The sequence below is a fragment of the Fundulus heteroclitus genome, chromosome 15, assembly GCF_011125445.2.
Source record: "Fundulus heteroclitus isolate FHET01 chromosome 15, MU-UCD_Fhet_4.1, whole genome shotgun sequence".
NCBI classification, from domain to species: Eukaryota; Metazoa; Chordata; class Actinopteri; order Cyprinodontiformes; family Fundulidae; genus Fundulus; species Fundulus heteroclitus.
In genome coordinates, this window is record NC_046375.1 from 13,575,891 (window position 1) to 13,590,717 (window position 14,827).

General features: G+C 40.9%; 2 protein-coding genes across 3 annotated transcripts in view; one reads left to right on the forward strand and one right to left on the reverse strand.

The window, feature by feature from the left end:
- Positions 1-11,918, forward strand: abcd4 (ATP-binding cassette, sub-family D (ALD), member 4). Of its 2 annotated transcripts, XM_012867302.3 has the most exons (19): positions 1-382; positions 667-785; positions 1,070-1,197; positions 3,424-3,563; positions 3,752-3,868; positions 4,294-4,419; positions 4,715-4,765; positions 5,623-5,717; positions 5,794-5,915; positions 6,249-6,340; positions 6,420-6,509; positions 6,629-6,834; positions 7,941-8,032; positions 8,169-8,205; positions 8,449-8,498; positions 8,612-8,664; positions 8,756-8,832; positions 10,281-10,396; positions 11,404-11,918. In XM_012867302.3, the coding sequence occupies exons 1-19, from the start codon at positions 342-344 to the stop codon at positions 11,503-11,505; spliced, it is 1,854 nt and encodes a 617-aa protein (XP_012722756.2). In that variant the 5' UTR covers positions 1-341; the 3' UTR covers positions 11,506-11,918. The 2 variants fall into 2 exon arrangements, with proteins under 2 accessions (XP_012722756.2, XP_021174533.2); XM_021318858.2 differs by lacking the exon at positions 1-382 and having other exon boundaries at positions 695-785; positions 1,075-1,197.
- LOC105929498 (acetyl-coenzyme A synthetase 2-like, mitochondrial) overlaps positions 11,903-14,827 on the reverse strand; it is a 19,103-nt gene continuing 16,178 nt past the window's right edge. The window contains exons 12-14 of the mRNA XM_012867300.3: positions 12,929-12,992; positions 12,332-12,453; positions 11,903-12,248 (exon numbers count right to left, since the gene is read on the reverse strand). Coding sequence (XP_012722754.2) covers positions 12,084-12,248; positions 12,332-12,453; positions 12,929-12,992 — 351 coding nt within the window. The 3' untranslated portion in view covers positions 11,903-12,083. The remainder of the gene's footprint in view (positions 12,249-12,331; positions 12,454-12,928; positions 12,993-14,827) is intronic.

Sequence of the window (14,827 nt, forward strand, 5' to 3'; positions counted from 1 at the left end):
TTCGCCGACCAAAAACATTCGCTTCCAGCAGCAGGAGCGGCAGGAGTGACAGCGAAGCTGCAGCGCGGACCTAACAGGGAGAAGTTAAACTCTCGTCTAAACTCGCTGCTTAGCAGTAAAGTAACAGCAAAGGGCGCGATTTAAACCCCGCTGGTAGACATTTGTCTGTCGCTGCCCTTGCTGGAGGCTGTCGTTGGATCCATGTTACAAATCGGTTGGTTTTTTAGATCATCTGGAGCCCGAGTTGGTGTCAGGTTAGCCTGAGCCGTCCAATGACATTCGCCCAGGAACAACAACATATGTGAGCGCTCCTCCTGAGGGGGATTATTTCCCACCTGCAGATGCCTCGCCTGGAGAAGGCGAAGGGGAGAGGGACAAGCAGGTAAAAATCGGAGCCATTGACGTAAACCAGGTGTATTATTATTATTATTATTATTATTATTATTATTATTATTATTATTATTATGTATAATAATAATAATAATAGATTCTGCTAGAATCTATTATTATTATTATTATTATTATTATGTATAATAATAATAATAATAATAGATTCTGCTAGAATCTTCCTGCCCATCAGCAACATATCAGTGTTGTAAAGGGAGACAGGAAGAAGAAAAAAAAGTTAATATAAAATTTTAAACCCTTTTCTTCTCGACATTTCAGGCCAAAACTAGACTGGAGGTTTGTCCAGAGGTTCTGCAGCATCCAGAGGGTTCTGTTCCCGTCATGGACCAGCCAAAGCGTGCTGATGTTCGCGACGCTGCTTGGTGTCACTCTGACAGGTAGTCATGTAGTCCATTTGTGTGACAGTAAGACACAAAGAGGAAATGCGTTGCTACAATCATCGGTTGGTGAAGAAAACGTGTTCCCTTTTGTTTCTGGTTGCAGACAAAAAAAAAAAAAAAAAAAAAAAAGATGCACATTGCGTTCCTTTTTTTTTTTTTTTTTTTTTTTTTTTTTTTTTGCTGACCTCCAGCTTCGGCCTGTGCTTGTTTTTACGAGTCCCCCCCGTCAGACCTGTCTTTTAGCATTGCAATCTGCTAACGCATGCCTTTCCTGTCATTAGAGCAGCTGATCATTTACCAGGTGGGCGTCCTCCCCAGCCACTTCTACAAGGTGCTGGCAGAGAAAGACTACTCCGGCTTCAGGAGTCTGGTGGGAACAGCCGTGGTGCTCATTTTGATCAACTCCACCGTAAGTTGATGGGAGTGGTGAGAGGGGACAGTACTCTGCTTATCTGTCATTCCTGCGTCCAGATGAGGCTAGAATTGATTTTCCTATTGTTACAACCTGGAATTTGGCTTCTGTCCAAACCCAGCTGTTTGTTCTCTTATCTTTTTAAACCGTCTGCAGATTTTTCTTGGATAACTCGCCTGCAGCAACTGTCTAGAAAAAGCTTTACGTTAATCATGTTATGCATATAAGTCAAAGTAATCAGTCGTCCAGGTACTAATACTGATACAAACAATAATTTTCTTTATTCCTTGTTTTATATATTTGCTTTTTGGTAAACAGTAGTTTTTGTTAAGAAATGGAGATGAAGAAATAAATATGGGTAACATCATAATGTTTCGCAATGTTGTGAAATATTGCATGTTTTTTTTTCCACTCGATTTGTATTTTGAGCAAGGTTTTATTGCTCTTTGGGAAGGTCTTGAATTTGATTCAAGTATTTTCCAGGTCTGGATAAGTATGATAAGAAAAAGCACTATGGAGAAATCTTTATTTTGTGTCTAATTCTCTAAGACAGGGGTGTCCAAAGTGCGGCCCGGGGGCCATTTGTGGCCCTCTGAATTCTTTTGGTCGGCCCTCAATCATAGTTTCAAGAATGGCTTAAATTTGGTTTTGCCAGCTCAGATGGTTGAGGCGATACACTTTTAAAAAGTTGGGCAATTTTCACTGATACAAGGCCTTTCAAAAAAAGACACAAATTAAAATCTTAATTTTACAAATATAAGGTGAAACAACATTTTTTTTTTATCTTTTATCAGCCATATTTTTGCTTTTAAGTTAATAATAAATAAGACCACAAATATTTTACCAAAAGGCAGGCTTGGGTGTACCCATTTATTTAACTCGGTAAAATGAATTAGGAGTGAGCCCAAATTAATCCTGTTCCTGTAGCTGAAAAGACACACACAAAAAAAAAGCAAAACAGAAAAAGACGATCAACCCAAACAGTTTAGGACATTGTTTGCTGGGCGAACCAGCAAAAGTATTTTTATGTTTCGAATCTAAAATGATTTACAGATTCCTTTTCTACAGAAATCAGACTAAATGGCTTGTTTCATTAAAGTATTTTGTGTGTTTAATTTATTGTTTAATATAGTTTAATATATCAGTATTTGACTGGAGGTTATGGAGAAAAATGAAACCCTTCACATTATTAATTGATGTCTCCAAGGTTTGCCATACAGTGGTTTACAGTGGCTTGCAAAAGTATTGAACTTTTCCACATTTTGCCACATTACAACCACAAAGATAAATATATTTTATTGGAATCTTATGTGAAAAACTAACACAAAGTGATATACGATTGTGAAGTAGAAAGAAAATACATTTTTTTCCTTTTTTTTTAATTTATAAAAGAAAAACACTGAAAAGTGTTGAGAAGTTTGCAGCAAGCGCTGTTCAAATCATTAGACCTACAGAGACGAGGCTGTCCACCTGAACTTACAGGCCGAACAAGGAGAACACCAATCAGAGATGTAGGCAAGAAACCCATGGTGACTCTGGATGAACTGCAGAGATCCACAGCTCAGGTGGGGGAATCTGTCCTCAGGACAACTATTAGTTGTGCTGCACAAATGTGTTCTTCATGAAAGAGTGGCAGGAGGATAGCCATTGTTAAAAGAAAACCACAAGAAGTACAGTTTGCAGCAGTACAGAATGGCCTAGTCAAAGTCCAGACCTAAATCCAACCCACAATCTGTGGCATGATCTGAAACCTGTTTTTCACAAACGCTCTCCGTCTAACCTAATCCGACTGAGCTTGAGCTGTTCTGCAAAGAAGAGTTTGCAAAACTTTCCGTCACTAGACGTGCAAAGCTGGTAGAGACATACCCTGAAAGACGTGCAGCTGGTTCCACGAACTATCGACTCAGGGGGGGCTGAATACTTTTGCACAACGCCCTTTTCAGGTTTTCACTTGTAAAAAAAAAAAAAGAAGAAGAAATCATGTATGATTTTCTTTCTACGTCACAGTCACATACCACTTTGTGCTGGTCTTTCACACAAGACTCCAATAAAACGTTTTTATGTTTGTGGTCGTAAAGTGACAGTACGCGGAAAGGCGCAAGCCACTGTAAGCGTCGCCCCTCTACGAGGTCGGCCTGACACGTCTTTTATTATACCTTACACTCTAACAGCCGTCTCTTCCTCTCTCTTTATGTCTCTGCTTTTTATTTCTCTCTCTTCCAGCTTAAAAGTCTGGACCAGTACATTTGCAATCAGATGTACGTCAGCTGGAGGACGACGCTGACCGAGAGCCTTCATTCGGCCTACTTCCAGGGCAGAGTCTATTACATCCTGAATGTGCTCAGAGAGGATATAGATAACCCGTAAGCACCAGGTTTTTTTTCCCCCTCCTTACATATGTTTAACGTCAATAATTAAAGTATGCATGAACAAATATTGATACGCTTGATTTTATTGTGCATAGAAATCTTGAGCCGTACTTTCAGTCGCTACATCTTATGGTTATTAGAGATGGAGCTATGTTTGTCTTTTGTTTCTGTGTAACTCCCAGAGACCAGCGGATCAGTCAGGATGTGGAGAGGTTCTGCAAGCAGATGAGCACCATGGCCAGCCGCTTGATCGTCTCGCCGTTCACGATCTCTTACTACACCTACCAGTGCTTTCACAGGTCAGGGTGCAGGACGACACCTTTTGGAGTTTCAGCATGCATCTGGTGTTAAAGCGGCAGGATGTGTGCTATGCCCTGTTAGACCCCGGGGGCGCTACAGACAAAGCCTGGGTTTGTTGTAATCATGTGAAGGAAATCATGGAAAAAAGCCGCAGAACAATGTCGAAGGAGCTGAAACGGAAAGCCGAGGAAACCTGGCAGATGCCTGTGGCAGAATCCAAAATGTTTTATTGTTTTGTGTTGTCCAGTTAATGAGTTCTTTATTACCGTATCAGGAAGTGGTCCTCTCTGTTTTGTCTACGTCTCCATGACAATATGTTTCAGCTGATCTTGATACGTAACATGATACGATTCATAACTGTGTTCGTATTTAAAAAAATAAAATAAAAAAAAATGTGTGAAAGGAAATTTTCTGTGTTTTGCAGCACCGGCTGGATCGGTCCTGTTAGTATCTTTGGATACTTTGTCGTTGGAACTATAGCCAATAAAATGCTAATGGGGCCCATTGTGTCGACGCTGTTTGAGCAAGAGAAGCTGGAGGGGGACTTCAGGTAACTTTTACACAAAGCACTGTGCACACAGCGTTTCAAGTGACAAATGCACCCTCCCCAGTGTCCCCGGGAAAGCAGTTGTTTGATGAAAGGAAGCATCTGTGGACTTTGGCGCGGTGCCTTTTCCCTTCTAAATAACACAGGATATGCATCAGCTAGCAGTTTAGATGTTTTTTTAAGTCACATGTTGTAACAGTCAAATCTGTGTTATAAAAGCAAGCTTTTAACTCAGAAAGCGTCACCACTGGATGTGACGAGAGTCGTACTGAACTAGATGTGTTGATTTATCTTCCAGATTTAAGCACATGCAAATCCGTGTCAATGCAGAATCGGCCGCTTTTTACAGGTGAGTCAAAAACAAGCCCCAAAACGTCCAAATCCTTCCATATTTTCACACTCAGTCATCCACAGCACCCTCCCGTTCTATCCTGTCTATCATATTCTGATTGAATTTGACTTTGGAAAGTGCCTTGAGATGACATGTTTCATGAATTGCCATAATATAAATAAATATTATTGAAATTGAATTAAATTTATTAAGGTGCTTTCACACCGAATGTGAACTAAACGCTTGAAGCGAGTGATTTACATGTTATCCCTGTGAAATGACTGTTATTGTTAATGATAAGGACAGACTGGGAAATCCGAATAATAAAACAAAAACACTTTAGATCAATGTATCTTTTTTTTCCTGACAATCTGGGCAACAGGCTTGCGATGGTTGGAGCGACACGCTCAGCCGAGACTGACAATATTGGTAAAATATGAAAAATGCAAGGGAGGGAAAGAAAAGGCTCTCCAACTCCCAGAAAGGGATATTTTTCTCACCCATTTTCATTTTTTGTGAGCTTCTGTTGTGTTTTTATGCATGGAAATCATGCATGGTTTGCTGAAAGTAATGTAAGGACATCCAGCTCAGTAATGTTTGGTATTTATAAGTAGTTAGCTGCTTGAACTACGTCAGTATGGCCACAAAATGCTGCCTCGCCCCTCAGTCTGACACCTCTAAAGGACACTAATGAGGGTTTCCTCGCTCATGCACCATCACAGTTACTCTTATCAACCTGCTGCTCCCATTCTTTACTCACATGCTGCGTTTCTGTGCTCAGAGAGATTCATGCGTGTCACTATTTTAAATTGCCCAGGCATGAGATTGCATGAAAAAAAAAAAAACAAAAAAAAATGTCTGTGTGTCGTTTTTAGAGCCGGTAAAGTGGAGCACATGAGAACTGACCGACGGCTGCAGGCCCTGCTGCAGACCCAGAAGAGCCTCATCAACAAGGAGCTCTGGCTTTATAGTAAGAAAAAATCAACCACTGAATCCCTTGAATGGTTGAAACTGCCTGACTTCATCGGCGACTCTTCCTGTCACAGTTGGAGTGAACACCTTTGATTACCTGGGAGGGTTCCTCAGCTACATTATAATCGCCATTCCCATCTTCACTGGCATCTATGACGGTCTCACTCCGGGTGAACTCAGCGCACTCATCAGTAAGGTCAGCCTATTTTTTTTAAGTTGCTCCTGCAAACCTTTTTCTTGCATTATAACCTTTTAAAAGCACATTTCTGAGCAGGTAGGATGGAGCAGCGGCATAAATCAGTTTCCAGTTTGTCCACTAGATGGCAGCTAATATCTTTTCTCTAAGTGATTTAGGAGCAAATTGACATCCTAGTAGTTTTGCATTCATTACAATAGCTTCACAACCCATTAAAAGTGATTATTGTCTCAGGTTGTGACCCAGTCCTGCATTTTATTCTTTCATTCAGTCAGTAGCGTTGTGTATTTATTTTCTTTGCCTCTGCTGCTCTCTCCCCTTCTTTATATCCAGAATGCCTTCGTGTGCATCTACTTGATAAACGGCTTCACGCAGCTAATAGACCTGTCAACGACTCTGTCAGATGTGGCCGGGTACACACACAGGTATGCCGTGTGCTCAAAGACAGCCGATCTTTGTCGGCGGGATTCAGCCTCCCGTCTCTGAATTGTGTGTTGCGTTCAGGATCGGGGAGCTGAGGGAGGTGATGGACGACATCCTCCGCAAGCAGTGCGATTACGACCCCGCATCCGGGGAAAGCTACGACTTTGACAGGTTAGAGCGAGCGGTTTTAGACGCACACAGCGAGGTGCCACCAATACAGTGGAGAGTGGATAGAGCTGTTGAAAAATTAACCTTTTTTTTTTTTTTTTTAACCAATCTCCCCAACGCAGTGACTTCAATGTCCACGCGGGCCCTGCGGACACGGCCTTCATCCTGGACCACCTTTCATACAAATCCCCGTACTCGGATCAGCTCCTGGTCGAGGATCTGAGTCTGAGAATCAGCCAGGGTACTAATCTGCTGGTGGTGGGGAACACAGGCACAGGGAAGACGTCGCTACTAAGGGTTCTCAACCGTCTCTGGGAAGCACACAGCGGTGAGATGACAGGCAGACTCAGACTACGCCTTTTTTTTTTTAGATGTTTTTTAGAATATCACAAATAACTCAGGACACAATTGCTTGTCTCTGGTGGTTTTTACACCTCAGAAGGGTGAAAAAGGCTGAAAGCAAGGGTGTAAATCACTGGCATCCAAAACATGAAAAGAGTCTTGTGCTTTTTCCTTAATAAAACAAAAGGGTTTATTTTTATATTTATATGTCTTTTATTGGTCTAGGAATTTTTTTTTTTTTTTATTTGCTTTCAGCAGCAACACCAACAGGAGCCTTTATGGTTCTAATTTAGCTTAAAATTAAAGTGTAGTTGGTAAATTTTCTATATCAAGAATATTTTAATCTAATGGTGAAATGTTATTTGGTAATAGGGAAACTATCATCATCTGCATCAATGTTCACAGAGACCAAATCTGAAGCATTCCTGAATTATGGTCAAGGGCCTCACAAAATCAGTCCGAGGGCCGTAAATATCGCCTGAGCCTCCCCTGGTTTGCTGGTTTCCTACACAGACTAGAAAAGGATGGAAATGGATTTGTGTTTTCCAGGTCTGGATAAGGATATTTATATTTCCAGACTTTATTCCCTGTCCCATTCTCTAAATATCATCTATCATCTAGCCTATCCAATATCTGTCCTTGTTTTTTGTTGCTGTTTTGCATTTAAAAGCTCCAACCTGACCAAAAACTCTGCTGTAAACCAAATATAAAGTTTTGTATTTACACTTCAATAACAGGCCAAAAGTCGAGTTTTCTGCTCAACCATTCACCAGCAGAACATGGATTCTGTATGCTTAAATAATATTTTATTGTAGCCTATAACAACATAAAAAACACCGGTAGATGTATTTATATACATGTGTTTTAGCTGAATACATTAGCACAAAAGTAAATGGAGCCACAGCTCCATGTGTCATCTAAATAACAGTGCTAGAGGTAAAATTTTCTTAACTACACTATGGTTTACTGATCTGAGAGTAACATTTAAAATGTGTATTTTTGTTACATTTTAAGGAAGGCAGAGAAAATGAACCATTTGGAGGGAAAATGACATTTCTGTCTTCTTTCTCCTTCCTCATTCTGTGATTTCAGGTTTTGTCCAGATGACCACATGTTTTGGGCCCAGAGGGACCCTCTTCCTACCGCAGAAACCCTACATGACCGATGGCACTCTGCGGGAGCAGGTAACTGTACTTTTATTTTTACTTAAAGCCCACAACTTGTCAAATGATAAGTGCACCGTGTGTGTGTGTGTGTGTGTGTGTTGGTATTGTGTTACAAGGGTGACCTCTCATTTAATGCCGCTCTTCTCTCAAACAGGTGATTTACCCTCTGAAGGATATTTACCCTGAATCAGGTACCACATTGTGATCAAACAGTAAACTGTGACACAAAAACTGGAGGAGAAAAATATTGTTTAGGAAATATAAGCATCTGGGATCTTTAGTTTATTACAAAGCTATGCACATTTCTGGTATCGTTTCAATACTGAAAACTTTTCCATTTGATCAAATGTTTGCTCAGTGTTGATGCCGCTTCATGGTATCTCTATTATTGTGACAAATGTGAGACAGTAATCTTTATAAAGTCTTATTTTCAGGGTCAGTGGATGATGACAGAATTATACAGTTCCTGGAACTAGCAGGAGTGGTGAGTCAAAGCCATTTAGAAATATAAAAAAATATCAAAATAAAACATTTCTGAGATTATGAGAAGTTTGTCTATAGACTGGTAATAAATCCAGTTTCTTGTGCGTTCTACAGTCCAGCCTCCTGAAACGAACCGGTGGTCTGGATGAGAGGGTGGACTGGAGCTGGTACAAACAACAAAACTAAACATAAAAACTTTGGGGGGGGGGGGGGGGGGTAAATTACACATCCTCTTAATGTTTTAACTTATTTCTGCAGGTACGATGTTCTTTCTCCGGGTGAAATGCAGCGCCTCTCCTTTGCACGACTTTTCTACCTTCAGCCAAAATATGCAGGTAGGTTCCTGTTGGAGCTCTGCACCACAGAAATAAAGCATTGGACTCAAGTATTTGGCCACAATTGAGAAATAAAACAACAAAAATATAACAAATCTAGCCTCACACTCTGCGTTCACAAGCTTTTTATGATACAAAGTATAAGAGTTTGGCAGAGGTGTCAAGTAACGAAGTACAAATACTTCGTTACTGTACTTAAGTACACTTTTTAGGTATCTATACTTTACTCCATTACTTATTTTTCTTCCTACTTCTTACTTCTACTCGTTACATTTTCACACAAGTATCTGTACTTTCTATTCCTTACATTTTTAAAACAAACGTTACTCGTTACTCTTGGCTTCAGTTTAAAATTTATAAATATTTATTTTGCGCAATGTGCGCCATCCAATGCAGATCATTGGCGCCATCCACACCTAGTGAGAACTAGTGTAATTGGATGAGTCATATAACGCAAAGGGTATAGTTTACCTTAGGTATTTGATGGAACTCACACATTTATGTCCTGGCAGTTCTGCAGGCTTGAATACTACCTCTGTTTGGAATTGAATTCCAATAAAGTTTGAGAGAGAACATGCTCCTTGAGTGACTTTGTCTTTGACTAATGGGTTAATGATTATGTTGTGTCTTGGGCCACATGTAGAACTAATCAGTGTTTAAATTAAGCTTTCAATTCATATAGTGGCATTTTTTTTAAAGGTTACTTTATACTTTTATACTTTAGGTAGTTTTTGGAGCACATACTTTTTCACTTTTACTTGAGTAATGAGGTCAAGTTAATACTTCAACTTTTACCAGAGTGTTTTTAAACTGCAGTATCTATACTTCTACTTAAGTAACAAATGTGTGTACTTTTGACACCACTGGAGTTTGGTGACTTTTAAGTGCAGTAAGATGGCATGGTTCATGTCCACGGTCACCCTTTTCTGTTTGGGGATCAGATGAGTGAGTCTGGGTTGGCTCGATGCTAGATTGGACAGGGCCCACTGGGAAGTTTGGTTGAGAAAGGATAACAATAGGGGATAATATAGTTTAGAAAATGTTATTCTTCCAACTTTAAAGCATGACAATGCATCAGTGCACAATGCAAACGCATTGAAGACAGACACTTTGAGCGGAAAGAGCTTGACTCACCTGCAATAAACCCATATCTCATCCCCACTGAGCAGCGTGTGGAGGAATGGGAATGAGACCAACATCAGTGTTTGACCTCATGGATGCTCTCCAGAATAAATGGGCACAAAATGCCATTGAAATGCTCCAAAATCTCTCTGAGCTCTCAGTGGGACCAACTCCACATTCAAGTTAACAACGTAATGGTCAGGTGTGGCCAGCTGCTATTGTCCTGACCTTGTGTTCTGATACGTGGCATACGGTGCCATTTACAGTTAGGGAAACTATTTTATCATGTAGGATTTTATTTATTTATTATTATTTTTATCCACCAGTTTTAGACGAAGCCACCAGTGCTTTAACAGAGGAAGCGGAGGCTCAACTGTACCGAACCTGTAAGCAGCTGGGCATGACTTTGATCAGTCTGGGACACCGTAGCAGCCTTGAGAAGGTGAGCCGACCGATCACCTGACGTCCTGCAAATCTATCATTTCTTTACATTTCGCTTTAGCAAAGCCAGACTTCCTTATAGCCCTTCAAAGTAGCCTTAATAGTTCTTGTGTCTTTCATAAAGTATTTCAGAGATTTCCTTTGGACTTTGGCAGCTTTTTCATTCATTTTTGTCGAGTTATTTTATGTGAACAGAATAGTAGAGAATACCTGCCTAAAAAAATTAAGAGTCCATCCATGCTTGAAGTATCAGGAAACAACTTTATTTGCTGACCAATGCGTTTCAGCTTCTGGCTTTCATGATTAGATTCATCTTCAGGCACCTCAGGAGTTTGTTAAATAGTACGAGAAACTTTTGGATTATTTAAATAATTGGTAAAATTAAAAATTGGAGGACAAAAAAAATGTGTGCGAGGCTTAAAAATACTGTTTGCAGCACATAAACAGCATGTGGATGGATTTAAACGATAGAAAAAAAAAACTCCAGAAAAGGCCAGACAGTACATTAAAGATGCATCGCCTGTCAGTTGATCATACTCTATATTATCTGTCAAATTGTGTGTTTGATATATGCTACTAAACAAACGGGGCCACATTATGTGTTTTTAACAGACTGGTAGTAACACATTGTCAAAAGTCCAATTTAAATGCATTTCTTTAAACGTAAGTCTGGATGTGTTGACACAACTGTGGTTCATTCCTTAAGTTTTGGAGCATTTTTTGTAGTTTGAAGGATTCCTGTGTTGGTGTTTAGGTCTCTTGTCAAAAGAAACCATTTTCATGTGAAAACGATGAGAGAGAGAATAAGCAGCCAAAGTCCAGAGAAAACTTAAAACGTGTTCAAGAAAGTAAGGAAGAAGAATTGAGAGCTTTCTTCTTTCTGATTACAAGACAATATGGCCTCCAAGAAATGAGGGACTAACTGGCCACAGCACTAAATCAACAGCTTAATAGGATGTTATGCTGAAAATAATGATTGCTTCATCTCTGTCACACCGGTTTCCTCAGTACCACGACATGCAGCTGAAGCTGTGCGGAGAAGGCCGATGGGAGTTAACCAAGTTAAAAGGCACCAGCGGGACCCTCAGCCTCAGACAAGAAGCCATGTGACCTCTCTGACATGCAGGAAACGTCGGTGCACGATGCCACAGAACCAAAGGTTCCTCAATAAATAACCTTTTAATCATCCAAATCCTCTTAGGCACGTGTCGGGTCAATTTGGTGGTCTAGAACGGCAGCGATCACGCAGTTTGATTACGTTCTTTATATCCTGAGGCAATGAACAGTTTTTTTTTAACAAACAAGGAATGCAATATTTTACCAAACAGAATAATAACTTGAAGGCTTGAGGCCCAGAGACTGGAGGCAATAACGGTTTATTTTTTTTTTGTCTTGATGATCACAAAGAAAAACACTTCTGTGCATTATTGTGCAACGACCTTTTAGCAACTGTGTTATTCAGAAGCACATCTGTGGATTTTACAGTTTTAAAAACATGATATGTGGATTGTTAAAAAAAAAAAGAATCATCTGTAGAGTAAAGTGAAGCGTTTGGTCATTAAAATCTTTTTTTTTTTTCTTCTTTAAAGGCACATGTGTGGTTAATGGGAAGTAGGAATAATGTGGAAGTTGTCCTTCACATCCTTCTTGACATTCAGGCGTTTTCAGGAAAGTTACTCCAGAGGTTCTTATTTATTTAAGAGCTTTTCGTGGCCTTTGATGATCTCCTGGACCGCTGCGGGGTCGTCCAGCGTGCTCAGGTCTCCCAAACTGTCCAGGTCGCACTCCACAACTTTCCGCAGCACGCGGCGCATGATCTTCCCCGAACGCGTCTTCGGCAGCCGTTTAGCAAACTGCAGCACAGATACGATAAAGTGAGTGAAGCCAGTTTCAGATAAAACGTCTGCTATCCACAACCGCCAGAGAGCCCATTTACCTGAATGAATTCAGGACAAGCATACTTGGCGATCTTTTCGGACACCATGCTGTTCAGCTGCTTGGACAGCTCCGCCTCCTGTACGTCCACGCCCTTTTTCAGGACCACAAAGGCGTAAACCCCTAACAAATGGGAACAGGCTCGGCTTTATATCAGTTTTCATACTGGAAAACGTGTTTTCTTCTGTCTACGCCTACTGGCACGCCTGATAAAGTTTAAAAAGCCTCAACATAAATTCATCTTTGATGCAGCAGCGTCGTCTTGCACCTACTCTGACTAACCGCAGCCAAAATGGCAACCCTAACAAATTGCATCTTTTTAAATTGATGCTCTACTTTTTAAAAAAAATGCGGCCTTAGTGTTGAAGAGTGTGTTCTTGGTAATCCATGACTTCTTGTTTCTTGGCTAAAAAATGTGCAATGTGATATAATGACCCATTCCTCTATAAAATGGGAAATACAAGAGAACATGTCATTCAAGAGCAGGAAATCTTTGTGACTCAAGTAAAGAAAAGCAGCTGCTTGTGTTAAATCTGCCATATTTACAGTCAGAGCAATAATTAAGAAATATTAAAAATATAAATTATCTACTACTTACCTTGGCCTTTAATGTTGTGAGAGTATCCTATGACGGCAGATTCAGCCACCGCAGTGCACCGATTCTGTCACAGACATAAAATACAGGTATTTTGTGGTTTAATGGTGAGTTTTTTTTTAAACAAACTGGTTTAAAAAATGTACGCCTAGTTGGTTAATTATTTCTGTGATTAGCGAATAAATTGGCGTAACTTTCTTTATTCTCTTCACCTGGATTCAAGATCTTTGAGCAGAAGCTTCTTTCAGTGTCAAAAGACCAAGAAAGCTCCAGGACCTTGCAATGTCTGCCCGTCATGTCGGACAGCTCGCTCTGACCAATAGGGCCCCACCTTCACTGGGATCTTCAACAAGTCTCTGGAGCTGTGTGAGGTTCCTTCATCATGGCGGTCCCAAAGAACCACACCAACATGGGGTTTAATGACTGAAAACCTTTAGCCCTGACGTCTGTGATCATGAAGGCCTTTGAGAAACTGGTGTTGAAGCATTTTAAGTTGATCACAGGCTCCCTGCTGGACTTCCTGCAGTTTGCATACCGGATAAATGGATCGGTGGATAATGCGGTCAACCTACTTGACTAGGTTGACCGCATTATCCAGTCTAGTTTAGTACTAGACTAGTCTAGTACTAGACTTCATCCTGCAGCACCTCAACTGCTCAGGGACGGACGACAGGATCCTGTTTGCGGTCGGCCTTCCACACCATCAACACAGATGTGCTCCACCAGAAGCCGACAGTGCTGGCCTCCATCTTTCAGTGGATCACCAGCTTCCTGACTGACAGGAAGCCGCAGGTGAGACAGGGGAGCATATTTTCGCACATAAAAACTAGTGTTGCACCGATACCAATATCGGACGGGGTCCCGATCCAGCACTAAAATGGTGGTATCGGTATCGGTGAGTACCAACAAATAGGCACCGATACCATTTTGATGTTTGTATGTCACTTGAACGCAGCCTTCTCTCTCCCGACTAGCATTATACATGTTATATAAGTTCATGAAAGTTGCACTATTTTGGCATTTGAGAGCCAAAACTCAGGGTTTAAAAGAGATTATTAGTCTTACTGTTGCACTACTATTATACATGTTATAATTTCACGAATGTTGCACTATTTTGGCCTTTGAGAGCCAAAAGTTTATTCAACTATTGTCACCCATTCCAGGTAGGCAATTAAAAAGTTCTACTAACCTATGTAGTATGCAGTTCTTTATATATACACACACACATCAATTTCAAACAGATGGTATCGGTATGGGCCAATACTGCACAGCCAGGTATTGGGTATCGAGTATAGAGAGAGGAGGTGGATTGGCTGGTCCACTGGTACGCTCAGAACCACCAGAAGCTCATCTTCCCCGTCACTTCCTCCTCTCTATCCACTGTGGACCACTTCCAGTTCTTAGTAACCACCCTTCCTCGGGACCCGTGATGCTCCTCACACATGGACACTGTTCAGAAGAAGGCCCAGCAGAGACTGTACTTCCTGCAGCAACTCGGGGAGTCCAACCTCCCACAGGAGCTGCTGGTGGTTTTCTACGCTGCCATCACTGAGTTTGTCCCGTGTTCGTCCATCCCTGTGTGGTTTGGTTCATCCACACAACAGGACAGATCCGAACTGCAACAAACAATCAGGGCTGACCTTCTCTCCATCCGGGAATTTTACAGGTCAAGGAAATGGCAGGAAACATCTCTGCAGACCCCCAACTTTAGACTTTTACCTTCAGGTCGGTATTTGCAAAAACCAGCCGCCACAGAAACGGTTTCTTCCCCTGAGCTGTCGATCTGATGAAGACCTAACTTTTGTATATTTGCATTTAAAATGGCAAAGTGGAACCAAAGTCAAGATCTTTGTTAGTATGCACAATCTTGGCAATTAAACCTGATTCTGATTTAATTCTAAC